The sequence below is a fragment of the Cryptomeria japonica genome, chromosome 2 (assembly GCF_030272615.1).
Source record: "Cryptomeria japonica chromosome 2, Sugi_1.0, whole genome shotgun sequence".
Lineage (NCBI taxonomy): Eukaryota > Viridiplantae > Streptophyta > Pinopsida > Cupressales > Cupressaceae > Cryptomeria > Cryptomeria japonica.
In genome coordinates, this window is record NC_081406.1 from 632,080,591 (window position 1) to 632,096,647 (window position 16,057).

General features: G+C 38.0%; 1 protein-coding gene across 1 annotated transcript in view; it reads right to left on the bottom strand.

Moving 5' to 3' along the window:
• The window catches only part of LOC131040164 (uncharacterized), a 64,897-nt gene that overhangs the window by 2,586 nt on the left and 46,254 nt on the right, over positions 1 to 16,057 (bottom strand). The window contains exon 8 of the mRNA XM_057973015.2: positions 3,360 to 3,457. Coding sequence (XP_057828998.1) covers positions 3,360 to 3,457 — 98 coding nt within the window. The remainder of the gene's footprint in view (positions 1 to 3,359; positions 3,458 to 16,057) is intronic.

A 16,057-nucleotide genomic window follows, 5' to 3' on the forward strand; every position in this document is an offset into this window, starting at 1 on the left:
ACCCCTGCTGGAACATTGCGCTTGCAGGCCTAGTGTCTTCACTGGGTCCTTGTGCTCGCGGGTTTGAACAAGTGAAGTGTGGGAATGAGGTCCCCCGGTTGTGACCTCACCAGTTCATAGCTCCGGGTCAAAAGTGTTTCGTATGGAGCCGGAGGGCGTGTCATGCCAGCATCACCGGTCACGTTAAAAAGTTTACCAGGCATTATTTTATTTTATTTTTTAAATCTAAAATAAAAAGAACTCAATGCAGGTTTTTCTGCACTGCAGAAGCTAAGGGAGCAAGATTCAACCAATTTCTTAAAATCCCACATTGGCAAAAGAAGTTTAAAAAGTTATTAAAATTCCACAGATTCGTTTTCACTTCCACCAAATTCTGCTGGATTTGATCCAGATTCATCCAGGACAAACCCACAGACCAAAAAGTGAATCCTCACCAGCTCCCCTCCAGATGGACCGAGAATCTGAAGCAGGTTGACACTGGACCTAGATCCAGGGCCATCAGGGAGTGAACCAGTAACTTGAGCTTAGAAAACAGTGTTTGCCTGATTCTGCTTAACATGCATATGATGTTCCTGATTCATTTTGAAACTAAGTTACCAGTTTGGGTTCAGAATTTCGAGGAATGGGTTTGTTTAGGGTTCATCAACACAAAAACATGATAAAGAATATATACATATTTGCAGCAGTAATTAAGTTCAAAATACACCACCATATTAATAGTCAAACAACATAGCAAAATACAACACCATGTGAATAGTCAAATATTAGTCAAAATGGAATGTCATGATATATATTTAAGTTGAAAAATAATTCTGTCAAGTGTTAACAATTGACCATCATTGATCAAATATCATATGGGTCATCAGAAATATCACCATCACCATCCATATTAGATGACTATCTTCCTGTAGGTCATTTGACTTGGGTTTATTTGACATGACAATCATTTGTACTTATGAGCTCTATAGACTGTAATCTATAAAGACTATATAAATGACATCTCATAGATAACAACTCAATGACTAGCATATCCATGACTCTTCATAGAACACTGCGATATAGGATACTCTTCATAGAACACTATGATATCTCTTTTGATACCACTGTCATTTGAAGTTTACTATTACTCTCATGATGACTTCCCTACACTATCTTTGTTTGGTGCTGTATCACAAGGTCTTTACGCATATTAAGAATTTAAGACTGCTTATTTGGGAGTTTATAGGACCTTGAAGTGCGTCAAGAATTTGGATAATGCTTAGGTATCCTTAAAGTAATGAACTGGCCCTAAGGTTTTAACATGGTTCTAACCCTTGCTCACTATTATCTACAGAAAACTGCCCCTGCATGCTTTAGATAGAGTGCTGAAGGCAGTCATCTGATACTCCTGAAGACTAAGTCACCGCGTTCAAGTTCGAGTTTGAATTTGCCAACAATAAAATTCAGATGAAATTCGGCAAGAGGGAAAAATTCGGAATAAAATTCGTCTTTAAATTTGCTTTATATAAATTTGATTTTTTTAAAAATATAAATAATATATCTAAAAAATATCAGAATAAACAATAATAAATTTGTTTAATTAAATTTATATATTTTAATTTAAATTTGTCAATTTTTATATATAGATAATTAAAAATTTGAATTAAATAATCTAAAATATTTAATTTTTAATATATTAAATGTTAAATTTGACAACTTTTATAGTAAATGTTAATTAATATATTAACATTTATGTTAGATGTTTAATATGAGTTAACTTTATCGGGCAACAACTTAGAATAGATGTTTAATATTAATATCAGTTAACAATAGATGTTTAATATTAATATTAGTTAACTTTGTTCGAGCAAATTAAAGTCTTTTTTATTTTAAAATTTATATTCTTCTCTCCAAAGACTCGCCACTGCTCCTCCTGGAGAACATTTATGTTAGATGTTTAATATGAGTTAACTTTATCGGGCAACAACTTAGAATAGATGTTTAATATTAATATTAGTTAACAATAGATGTTTAATATTAATATTAGTTAACTTTGTTCGAGCAAATTAAAGTCTTTTTTATTTTAAAATTTATATTCTTCCCTCCAAAGACTCGCCACTGCTCCTCCTGGAGAACCCTGCTCTCTCCGCTGCTTCTGGCGCTTCCACCCATGCCCGTGTTGCTTCACCGACCCCGGTGGATCAACCATCCAACGCTTCAACCACTGCTGGATCAACTGCATGGCCAGGGCCACGGCCATCTACAAACCTCTCCGTTGTGCAGCCCTAATACCTCCCAATGGCAAGGCATAGCGTCGACCTTACGCGGCCCTAATACCTCCCAACAGAAACAGTTAATTGACCATCCACCAACGGAAAAAACCTCTACGTGATATCCTGTGAATTTTAAACGAATTTTTCCGAATTTCATACGTTTTTTATAAGTTCACCGAATTTCGAACCTGAAGCCGAAAATTCGGCGAATGCAGTGACTTAGCCTGAAGACATAATCCACTATCCTAAACAATGATAAACGCGAGTCATACATTGTTATAACTTTGATACCATTAGAGATTGAAAATTTAAAATTCAATGGTTTATGCTTTATATCAGACCTTCCATTTTCTTTCTAGCATAGCAACCCAGTGATTATTCCTTGATGCCATGGTTTTGACAATCTATTTACCACTGCTGTAGATGGATACCTTACAATAAAAAGTCAAAACAAATTAAAAATAACCCAAATTCGCTGGCTGGATGCATCTGGAGGTGAAATTTGGCCCGGGTTCGTTCGGGCAAAAATACCACAGGCTGTGTGCAGGACCCTGGCCAATTTCCCACAGAGGATCGGATCAAGACCCAGGGTCGCCTAGGGATGAACAAGAAAAATAGTTTTGAAAAAGACCAAAAAATCTTATACATTTCTTAATTTCATATTCACCCACTATTAATACAACGACTACAAGAAATCATAACATCATAAGTTAAGAAATTTTCAAGTTCATTCATCTTAATTTCATCTTCAATTGCTATTAATACAAAGACTACAAGAAAGCAAAACATCATGGTTATAAAAATTTCAGTTCATTCATGGCCAATTACCTTATCAATCACTAAGCTCAAAAAAATTCTATTTCCTTCAAGATTTTCTTGATGATATTATACCAGATTCAGCCTTTTGATCTGTGTGTTGCCATATTCTCTGTGTTCTTCCTACATAATAGAATGTTGTAATGGTGCAATACTGTGCTTTCAAGGCCCTAATTCTTAGAAACGTGTAATACTGTGGTATCAGGGCTGTCATTTTCAGAAACATATTTGTTGACCATACTCAAAAGAATCAAAATACCATGCTTAGCATAGGGCAATGAAAATGATTACCTCGTCAAGATCTAGAGTTCCATCACAAACAATGCTTACAGAAGAAACGCCACTATCATGTAGGTGACTGTGCTTGTGTGCATGCTTGTTTTCATGATCTACACATCACAGGCAAACAAGGTTACAGTATATACAAGAACAAGATATAGAAACTAATAAAACTCATTATGGTTCAACTAACAAATTTGATAACTATGGTTCAAAGGTAGCATCACAAATGGGCATATATGTGGCTTATTTCACAAGAATCAACAATAGTGGAATATAAATGATTTTCTAGTTGTGTTATATCAATCCCTTTCTGTATTTGCAATACTATAAAGGTACTAATCTTCAAGTCTTTTAACATTCAAGGATTGTTATGCAAACCTATTAAATTAGACAAGAAGATACCATGCTTCTGATGTCACTAAAACCTTCATGATAACTAGGGGTTCGCATAGCCATCCATCAACTTTAATGTTGTTTTATAGCAAACAGTGACAGGTTTGAGTTTGCTTCACCTGTACTTGCCTCTTGTTGTAAACTTTCCATGTAAATACTTCAAACATATAATTTTCCTGAAGCAATCTAGATTCTTAATGATTCTCCATTTCAATATATTATAAAAATCATTCAATCCATCAATGCTTGGCATTTGAAGTCTACCATTAAACAGATCAATATATTGATAAAAGTTAAAACTAAGAAGAATTAAAACATTGTTAGTATTTAGATGGGCATTAAAAAACATTTAGATGTTTCTGAATCATCCATGACTGATATGAACATTTTGGCTTTCTGGCCATGATGCACAATTTCACATGTAGACTATATCTTTTATATTAATTATAAATATTTAAATAATGATGAATATGATTATAGTTACTTTTCACATCAAAAGTATTTAAAAAATTTAGCAATGAAATATAGCTAATTCACGGTAAATTAGCCTACTCATAATATAAAAGAGCATAAAAGTACTTTAGTTACTTTTCACATCAAGAAGAATTTAAAATTTCTAGCAATGAAATAGCTAATTCACAGTAAATTAGCCTACTCATCATATAAAAGAGCATAAAAAGTACTTGTAAAGACAAACACAACATAAGTACTGATGAGTTTCTGAGGTCATGTTTCGTTGAAGTTCTAAGTGTACTATCTTTAGGTATAATGTCAAATGCATAATATGGTACTTAGAGATATAAGGGTAATAATTTTACAAGCTGTACTAGGCATCTAGCTACCAAGTCGTTTAATTTTGCAACTGTAAAATTTGCTCATGCATAATCTACCTAGAAGCAAATGCTTTAGAACTAATTATCATAAACAAATAACTCAAAGAAACAGAAACGTAAACTCAAACATGTGATGAACAAGATAATGCCGTTTCCTAATACATACTAGTATAGATATCTTAAATACATCTATCTAGAAAATGCCAAGAAATATTTATCTAGAGATATTTTATTTACTTCAAAATTATTTTATTTTATTTGCATTGTTTACTTTTATTTGAAGAGAGAGTTTTATTTACTGAGTTAATTTGTTTTACTTGCTTAAGAGTTATTTTCTAGTTTTTAAATTTATTTAAAAGTTCTTTTATTTTCTGCTAATGGGCTTTTGAGGGCTTATCCTCCTAGGGTGGGTGATAAAAGTCATGTGTGGAATCCGCCAGACAGGGGATGGACCAAGATCAACTTTGACGGGGCATCAAGGGGGAATCCCGAGATCTCCGGTGCAGGGGTCATAGCTCGTGATGAGAAAGGTAGCATTCTTGCTCTTGGAGCAAAGAGATTGGTGGATGGTACTAACAATGAAGCTGAGTGTCAGGCAGCAATTGAAGCAATTCTTTTGGCGAAAAAATTGGAGGTGAGAAAACTTCATCTTGAAGGGGACTCCCAGATAGTGGTGAATGGCATTGCTAGGGGTAGGATGGAGGCTTGGCACCTGGATAAACATATCAGAAGAATGAATAACCTTCTAAATGGGTTTGAGGATTTTAAGGTATCGCATGTTCTAAGGGAAGCGAATGTTGAGGCTGATAGGCTATCGAACGTAGGTGCAAATCGTTCCTTGGCTAATCATTTTAATTTCTTTGAAGACTTAAGGGATTTGGGTCCCTTAGATTTTGGATGAAGGTGCTTTGAGTTTGAAAGGGGAACCCGAGACGTGGTGTTGAGATTTGCGTGACCCATTTTAGATACGAGTGATTGAGGGGTGGGGATGGCTCACGTGGTTTGTGTTCATCGCACTGCCAGCAAGTTGCGTAATGGCGACGCAGGTGCAATGATGTCAGTGTATGGAATTTTGGATTGCTGGTGATGCGTGGTATGAGGTGGTGCGTGCGATAAAATAAATGTATGGGGTGGCTGCGGATTGTTTATTTAGGCCCTCATTTTCTTTTTGGCACTGAGCATAGGACTGTTTTGGCTCTTGCGAGTGTTGTGTTTTGGCTGTGAGATAGGGGAAGCATGGAAGCAAATTTTTCGCTGCTTACAGAGGGCCAAATGCCTGCATTTCAAGGCACAATCTCAAGCAACCGCCTGTTGAATGTTTTTAGGGTGAATGAGGAAGATTTCTGGAGGGCTGTTCGCCTGATGTTTGGGGAAGAATTCTTGGACACTGACTGTCGCCCACGAACAAATTTGGATGTTTCGTCCCTATTCGTGGCTCTGGCTCTAATGGTGGAAAGTTCAAAGGAGGAGGTGTTGTGGGTGGCGTCCCTAGCACTGAGACCAAAATGGTCGGGCGGCCTGGCACAGATGGTGGCACGCGAGGAGATTGGAATGGGTCTGAGAATGGAGCAAGGGCCGTGGAGGCGCTTAGGTGGGGGGAATGATGTAGTGCAGCCTCTGGTGGTGTGGTCGGCTTCTTGCTCGGTGGAATCCCAGTTGGAGGATGCAAGGAATGGGTGGCAAGAAATTGTGGACTTTGTGCGGAAGTTGGGACCGGTGGAGAGAGTGAAATTGCGTGGCAAGCAGACCCCAGTGAAGTTGTAGGCTCCGATCGGTGAAGATGGGCGGCCGTTGGTGCGTCACCAAATCCCGCGAAAGAGTGCGAAGGTGGTGGAACGCAGTGAGCTGCGAGGCGAACGGTCGGGAACCACGACATGTGTTGGGATGGCGATGCCCGAGGCAGGACCCAATCAAGCCATCCCCAACTTCTCCAGGGAGGAAGCCCTTGGCAGGTTCCGGTAGGTTGGTTTCCTATTGGTCATCGGTTTTTTGGGTGGGGATTCACTGTTGTAAGGAATGTATCCTGAATGGTAGGCTTTGTTGGTGTGGTTTCTGTCTCAAGTTCTTTTTGTTATTGTAGGGGCGAGACCCCATTTTGTGGAACGCTGCAGAGCAGCTGAAGGAATGTATACTTTCCTTTCAAGCAATATAAAACTTAACCCTATTATCGATCAAAAAAAAAAAGTTCTTTTATTTTACTTTGGAACTAATTTATTAATTAATAACTTATCTTATTTTAATTCACCTAAGAGTTATTTTACAGTTTTTTTTTCAAATGTTAGTATTTTATTCAATGCTCCCTGAGAATGCATCCCCTACCTTGGAAACCCCGTTTCCTAAGGGGGCATTTTAGGGATCAGGGATGCCATAAAAGAGGTTGGATCCTCTAATGTTGTATAGGTAGTGACCAATTCAGCCCATTTGTGTAAGTTAGTTGGCTTAATGGTAAAAGGGTGCTTATAAGCACATTTTTAGACCCCATGTGTTCATGCATTGAGAAGATAGATTGGGTGAAGGTAGGTAGTGATGTTAGAGGCTACAGATGTGCAGATGTTCATTGCAACCATCAAACTTCACTTGCTTTGTTCAGACTTTTTCAAGGAAAGAATTCCTCAATCCTGTGGACACTAGATATGCCAACTACTTCATTTCAAAGTTGCACAGATACGGATAAAATACAGTATATGGGTTCATGCATTAAACAATACCTTTAAGGTCATTGAGAAGATAGATTGGGTGAAGGTAGTGGTGTTAGAGGCTGCAGATGTGCGATGTTCATTTGCAACAATCACACTTCACTTCCTTTGTTCAAACTTCTTTGAGGAAGAAATTCCTCAATCCTATGAACACTAAATATGCTAACTACTTCATTTCAAAGTTGCACAAATACGGATACGGATACAAATACAGGAATGGTATATGTCTTCATGCATTGAAGTTTTGAACAATACCTTGAAGGTCGTTGAGAATATAGATTGGGTGAGTAATGGTGTTAGAGGCCACAGATGTGCGGATGTTCATTTGCAACCATCACACTTCACTAGCTTTGTTCAAACTTCAAACATTTTCGAGGAAGGAATTCCTCAATCCCATGGGCACTAGATATGCCAACTACTTAATTTCAAAGTTACATGTATACAAATACAGCCACAGTATTGAATACGAATACAGCCATTTTTTGAGACCTCTCATTTGGATATGGCATTCATTAAAAACACATACAGGATATACTTAACACAATTTTACAATTATAAAACATAATTTATAATTTATAAATTGATTTAAGAATGTAATTTAAATAATTTAAAATAAGTCTAACATTTACTATTTCAAATTTAATTTTACAAAAATACACAAACTAAAAATCTATAATTATATGAACAATAACTATCAAATTTAAATCAAGTATTATTTGAAAATAAATTAAATATATTATATTTTAAGAGAAATAAAGTAAATATATTATAGTTTAATTATTATTTAATTTTATCAAATAATACATTATAATTTATCATATAGAAAAAAAACTAAATATAAATTTAAATTCTACAAGCAAAATGAAATAAATAAACATCGATTCTAAAATAAAGTAAAACTATTCTAAAGTTCTATTAAAGTTTGCTCAACATAAATAAATAAAAATCATTCTAAATAAAAGTAAAATTATTCTAAAGTTGTATTAAAATTTATTCAATAGTGTAAATGGCCCACACAGAAATGAGTGAGCGGGGGAATGGAAAAATCGCAAAACAAATCAGACGAATGGATGAGCGCATGCCAAAGAAAACTCGCCAAATCATAGAGAAAGAAGATGCCTTTGGACGCAAGGAAATGTTTTTTATGTTGTACTATCCCCGTCTTCGTATCCATACCAAGTAATGGTGGTTAAAAATCAAGAGTGGGATAGATGGTTGGAGGCAAGCACACCGAAAGGAAGTGTGTAACAAAAAATCATTCATGACGATTGGCAGTCCACAATGAGGCAAGAAAATTGCTGATTTTATTACTTAATTTATTAATGTTTCCAACTTGTAAAATGTTTTCATTCTTTTCAAAGATTTTAATTTTTCTACACTGTTTGCACTAGCAAATATGTTTGCTCCTCCATTGAGCCTTTTGTATGAGTAATAAAATATGTTAATATTGACTCTCTTAGCCTTGAAGAGATTTATGAGACATTTGATAGCATGCTTGGAAAGATGACACAGACAATTCATAGCAGGGACCTTACTTTGGACTTTATGAATAGCATCTTAGGCCCATTATGATGCAACAATGGAACACTATAAACACCCCGCTTCGTATGTCAACCTATGCTCTAAATCTCAAACGGTATGTAACTAATCCTCGAAGAGTGCCTCCATCTCATGATGATGAGGTTAAAGGACTCGTGAAGGCCCTTCAAAAAAATGTATACTAATGAGGAATCTCCTTTACTCGGCACACAGTGTCTTGCATTTATCAATCTTTGTTGTCCAACCTATTGTGACGTTTTCACACATCACCCGATTGTAAATGGGGACCCCCACTTTTTGCTTTGCTTTAGGGTTAGTTGTATTTTAGCTTGGACCTAGTTGTTAACCCTTGCTTGTGAGAAGAGGTTGGTTTTGTTGGATTGAGTTTGAGGGCAAATTGTTAGAGATTGTAGAAAAATTGTCGAGTTTTGTCATGTCGCAAGGTTGTCAAGAAGAGGTGACAAAATTAAACTTTCCTTCTTAGGGTCGTTTTTCCACCCTTTGGAGAATAAATGAAACCAAGTGAAGTCATAAATCTTCCTTGTGAAGATCAATTTTCCACTCTAAAAGGAAACCTACAAGGCAAAATTTGGTGGAAATCAAAATCTTCCTTGTGCATTGCATTTTTCCACTCCTTCCTTGTGGTGGTCGTTTTTCCACCCCTTGCAATTGAGCAAATTATCAAGAAGGAACGAAGTGAGGGTGAAATCTTCCTCCTAAGGGTCAATTTTCCACTCTAGGTGAAAGTGTTGGTGTAAATAATTATTCATCATGGATATTATTACACTTACTTAAGTTTACTTAGGATAATGCATTTCATAGTAGTTTGGATATGAGACACTTGGGTGTTTGTGCCACATTGGGATAGTGTGTGTAGGAGAAATTCCACCTCTTATGGTGTTGATCTTGTTATTACACTATCATATCCACTTATTGTGGAATGATAATTCCACCTTCGGTGGGTGATCCACCTCATGTGGAATATTATATTATTTCTCCTACCTATCGACACCTATTTCCTACCTACCCTTGTTTCTTATTGAGCCACATGTCATATTTGTGTGCTCATACATATCCCTAGCCTTGCCTATATAAGCAGGCTCATCTACATTGTATGTAACAGAGATAATCCAGTTGATTGTTGATCATTTTCTATTGATGAGAATACAGTTTATTCTTGTCCCATATTATGTCTCTATCTTGTACATTTCATTGACCTCTTGATCTTGGCAAAATCCAACATGGTATCAGAGCTTTTGGAGTCTCGTTGATTCGTCTTGAAGAGGCATTATTGTGACGTCAAGAGGCAGATCTGAGGAGCATCATCATTTGGAGGCGTCCTAGACCAGATCCGACCTCGCCATTGCGTCCGGAAGGCCATTTCCATGAATTTTGGTTATAAAGTTGGCCTATTTTGGTGAGAAAATTTTTTTCTCCATTTTTGCCTATTCGTACGGATTTCGAAATTTTTTTATTAATATTCCGAAAAAAAAAAATTCGTTTTTTCAGAAAATTGTTTTTGAAAAATCAAAAAATAAAAAAATAAAAATTGAAAAATTGAAAAAAAATTCAAAAAAATCAAGAAAAGCAAAAAAAGAGAAATCAAAAAAAAAAGGAAAAATCATTTTTTGGGGGGTCCGCAGACCCCCCCCGTGCTCGCCGTACCTGTCTTTTCGCAGGTCGCAAGTTGCAGTTTTCCAGCAGACACCGTACCTCGATCTCGGCACCGCTTTCTGCAGACTGTCGTACTGCCCATCCTCCGTACCTGTTCGTCCGCCGATTCCCACAGAGTACTCCGTCTGCAACCGCAGCGTACCGTAACCTCGCACGAACGACCGCCGCCTCACTCCCTGTTTGCCGTCCGCAGGTTCTCCGGCGCCGCTTCCCGGCGCCACCCCCCGCCTCCCGGCAGCACCCTGCGCATTCTCCCCAGCCTCGGCTCCTCCTCCGGCGCCGCTCCCCGAGCACTGCCCGCCTCGGCTCCTGGCTCCGCCGCCGGCGAATCCTCTCGGCCGCACTGCATCCTCTACACTCAGCTCCGCTCCACACAGGGCAGCTCCTCCGCCACGTGGAGGACCGTACAAACACGTCATCGCTCCCGTACTGTGCCACGCAGCTTTTCCGTACGCCACGTCACCAGTACGGACTGCCACATCAGCAGTCGAATCAGCATGTCCAGTCATCATTTCCGTACAGTACGGAATATCCAGTCAGCTTGCCCCGCAGTCTGTCCGTACGGTACGGACGCTCAGTCAGCCAGATAGGCGAAGTTTTGGCGACGGTCATACGGCCGTCAAATTTAACACAGTGTTTTGATGACGTCAGCACCACATCAGCAGGGTTTGAAAATTTTTTGACCCCCTCTCATTTGCATTTTTGATTTTGCAGTTCAACTTCAAATGGCCATAACTTGCTCATTTTTGCTCCTTTTTGGGTGCAATTTTTTTTGAAATGGGCTAGAATTTCGTGCTCTCCGCAGTGGTGAAAGAATTTTTTGATTTTGATGCACGGATTTTTCAGAAAATGCAGTTTTTGGTGACTGTCCCTGAGTAATCCCAGTTTTTGCAACTTCAGAGTCTTCGTTTGGGGTCATCCGACCTCCTTTTTAGGTGCCGTTTTTTTGAAAGTGCGTATTTTTTCGTCTACTTTCACATGATGCTATCAGATTGATGTCATTGTAAGTAGAAATTGTACTTTCAGATCTTGACCATTTTTGGCTCTCTTGGTACTTGTATATTTGCTTGAATCTCAGTTAGATTCATTGCACTATTGATTGAAGTCTCTTGTATCTCATTTGAGAAGTTGTAAAATTTGCATCATAAGCCCACTTTGCCTTGTTTTGCAAGTGGCTCATTGTAATCGCACTAAGTATAAAGTGCCAAAATCATCACTTTTGGGGGGGTACATTGATTGATTGAATTTGGGGGGTGTCTCTTGTGCTCTTGTGCTCTTGTGTTCTTTCCTTTTTGCTGCTATGGGTTCTTCTAAGTTTCCTCTCTTAACTCCACATAACTATGCTACTTGGAAAATTGATGCATGGAGTAAACTTATGGAAAAAGGACTCACTCATTACATTGATGGAACTATTGTTGCTCCAGCTGATCCTAAGGCTGATCCAGTTGGTCACTTAGATTGGCTTACTAAAAATATCATGGCAATTGGTACCTTAAGAAAGTATGTATCAAAGGATCTCATTTTTCATATTGAGAAATGTACTCTAATCAAGGATGCTTGGCAAAAGTTTCAAGACTTGTATGGTCAAGTTGATGAAATTAGGGGATATCAAATTGATAGTGATCTCACCATGTTAGATCCCAAGAACTTTGATACTATACAAGATTATGTCACTAAGGCAAATGAGTTGAGGGCACAACTCAAAGATTGTGGCATTGATAAGAAGGATACTCAATTGATATTCAACTTGATAGGCAAACTTCCACAAGAATATGCAGCATTTGTTTCTAGTTTCCAAACTCATAGGATGACAATGGGCTCAAGCTACAAAATGCCTACATTTGATGCTTTCAATGAAATGTTGATAATGGAACAAACTAAGTTGATAAGCATGGGCATTCTTAAGGCTTCTTCTAAGTCTCAAGCATTAGTAGCAAATCAAGGGAACAAAGGAAATCAAGGAAAGGACAACTCAAACAAGAAGAAATGGCAATCAAAGCCTAAAGAAAAAGCACCATCTTCTCCACAACAAGGAGATTCATCCTCTTCCAAGAGAGATAATTCACCCAAGAGAGAGAGACCTACTTGTGCTTATTGTAAAAAGATTGGTCATGAGGAACATCGTTGCCATACTAAGAAGATTGATGAGCTTACACATATCATCAAAAAGCATAACATTGATTTGCCTAAAGTCTACAAGAAGGATGATTCATCAACTTCCACTTCCTCACATTCAAAAGGAAAAGGGCAAGCATTCATGGCTTCTACAAGTGGAAAAACTCACTCTTTTGGAACAAGAAAAGGAAAAGCTCTATGTGCTACTATCAGTCATGATTCAGAGTGATGGCTTCTAGATTCAGGGGCTTCTCATCATATGGCATCTTCACAGTCTATGTTCTCTACATTTGAGCCTTGCACCATGCCACAGATTTTGATGGGCAATCATACATACATGGATGTGATTGGGAAAGGATCTATTGACATTGGGGATAACTCCTTCAATGATGTGTTGTGTGTACCCCACTTGACAAATAATCTCCTTTCTATCTATCAAATCACACATGGCGCAACTAAGAGAGTTGTGGAGTTCACACCTGACTCAGTTTTCATTAGAGACATGGAGACTAGAGCTATCATTGCAACTGGGGTGGTTGATCATGCATCTCGGTTATACTCCTTTTCAGATTTTGTTGATGATGATGATTTCACATTTGATGATTCTACACATGATGATCACACTTATTATGATGATTCAGATTTTGAGGAGAACTTTGGACACTTGAATTTGGGGATTCTCACATGTAACCCCGTTCTTGAGTCTTGTCTCTCATCTTCTCATATTGATATTACATCACCTATTGCACCTGATGATGCAGATAGTGCGACAGTTTTGCCTACATGTGATTCAGTGCAGCAGGATATACATTGTCTTCCAGCTTCAGATTCATGGGATGATTACTTGACAGATATTGCAGGTTTGTTTATGGAATCCTACATTGCAGATTTGGGAGACATCATTGATGACATTCATCTTCTCTTTGATAAAGATGATCCTTCTTCGATTGTTGCGAGGGCACACTCTGACCCTCTTGTTCATTCTCTACATGATCATTCTTTCGAGGTTGACATGATTGTGGATACTTATGTACAGAAGTTGGAGGAGGTCTCTTTATTCTTTGAGGAGACACATGAGTCTTTGGATATTGTTCTACATTCATCTTCACTAGATGTTGGAGTTCCTTTTTCAGTAGTGTGGAGCAGTTCACCACCTTTGGAAGGGGTATCTTTTAGCATCGACATGGGGACACTTGAGCAGTTTTCAGAGATTCCTTTCATCATGAGTTTTCTTCATACATCTTCCCTTCATGATTGGGGAGACTTCATGGATACACCTTTGGTTTTGTTTCTTCCTAAGGGGAGGAACGTTGTTCGACGTTCGTGGAGCAGTTTCTTCATACATCGAGCTTCTATCATTGGTGCAGATTCTTCATTGAGGGAGGATCACAGTTTGACTTCTCTTCTTCTCTCATATGGGGGGGACTTTTTCCTCACATGGGGTTTTGTTCCTCACATACTTCTTTGAGAGTTCTCTTGTATAGCTTTCATCTCTCTTTTGGGGGAGGGTTTTTTCCCATTGGGTTTTTCTCTCTTTCCCCACTTTGTAAGAGATTTCATTGCATTGGTTTGCATGCATTTGCATTTGTGCATGGGTACCTAACATGGCCTCGTAGCCGGGACCCATCTTGCATTGCTTAGTTGCATTGTAGACTTAAGTGCATTCCCCTAAGTTGCACTTAAGGGGGGGTGTTGGTGTAAATAATTATTCATCATGGATATTATTACACTTACTTAAGTTTACTTAGGATAATGCATTTCATAGTAGTTTGGATATGAGACACTTGGGTGTTTGTGCCACATTGGGATAGTGTGTGTAGGAGAAATTCCACCTCTTATGGTGTTGATCTTGTTATTACACTATCATATCCACTTATTGTGGAATGATAATTCCACCTTCGGTGGGTGATCCACCTCATGTGGAATATTATATTATTTCTCCTACCTACCGACACCTATTTCCTACCTACCCTTGTTTCTTATTGAGCCACATGTCATATTTGTGTGCTCATACATATCCCTAGCCTTGCCTATATAAGCAGGCTCATCTACATTGTATGTAACAGAGATAATCCAGTTGATTGTTGATCATTTTCTATTGATGAGAATACAGTTTATTCTTGTCCCATATTATGTCTCTATCTTGTACATTTCATTGACCTCTTGATCTTGGCAAAATCCAACAGAAAGGTTGCTAATAAATTGGAACAAAGAAGGTTGAAAAACAAGGAAATCACAATCTTCCTTCTACCTTGCAATTTTCCACTCTTCCTTCTAAGGGTTGATTTTCCACTCTCAAGCAAATGGTGAACAATTGAAATCAAAAGTAGAACGAAGAAGGTCAAAAAACAAGAAGTCGAAATCTTCCTTCTTCCCTGTGAATTTCCACCCCTTCCTTGTGAGCTGCGTTTTTTCCACCCTTGGCTAGAATTGAAAGATGAAAGAAGGTGAAATTTCAAGGCATGAAAACCAAAATCTTCCTTGTAGAGTTTGAATTTTCACTCTTCCTTCTAAATCAAGCCTTGAGTGAAGTTTCAAGAAGGGAAAACCTTCCTTCTTCCCAGTGTTTTTCCACTCGATGAGTTTTCAAGATCAAGATCTTCCTTGTGCATGGCGAATTTTCGCACCATCCTTGTGCCTTGCATTTTTCCTCTCCACTTTGGCGATTGAAAGATGATTATAGGATTGAATTTGAAAAACCAAATCTTCCTTCTAAGTATCAATTTTCACCCCTTCCTTGACATGTGCAAATTTCCACCCTTTGAATTTCAATAAAATTGTGAAATGAAGAAAGAAGTCAGATGGAGAGGTTAGAAGATTCGCCTAAAGGCAGGCCAAAATAAAAATCAGACCAGAATCTTAAGCCAGATCCTAATTCGCATTTAGGGCAAAGCTAAGTAATTAATATTGAATGCAATGGGAAATGTGACAAATAAAATGTGCTTAACCTTATTTATATACAATTCCAATGGTGAAAACAAATAGAGCCGACCTTGCTAAACAATTATGAATTAAACCTTTCTCAAAGCAAGAAATAAGGAAATCTGTGAGCGCTTAGGATAATGGAGGCAGCTGACCTTGGAGGAGAACGATGAGGGTTTAGAAATGAAAAAGAACTTTTTTCATTCATTAGTGTGTTTCCCAATACAAACAAGAAGCCTAATATTTAGCCTGACAAGAACTCTACAAAGCTCAATACTTAAATGCCTCTATTTATAACAATAGAGGTAGGCTAAGAAGGCCAAAGTGAACACTCCTAAACCTCCACATGAATGCACATATCAGCCTCCAACTGAATTGTGGTGTGTACACTTTACCGAGCTGACTTAGTGCGCACCCAAAATAGACAAATGCTTGCTTGCAAGTAAACAAGCTCACATTTGCAAGTTGACATATGCACACTCACACAAAGGTAGAGCTTATTCATTGTAGTGCAAATTATTCTTGGTGCCCCCTT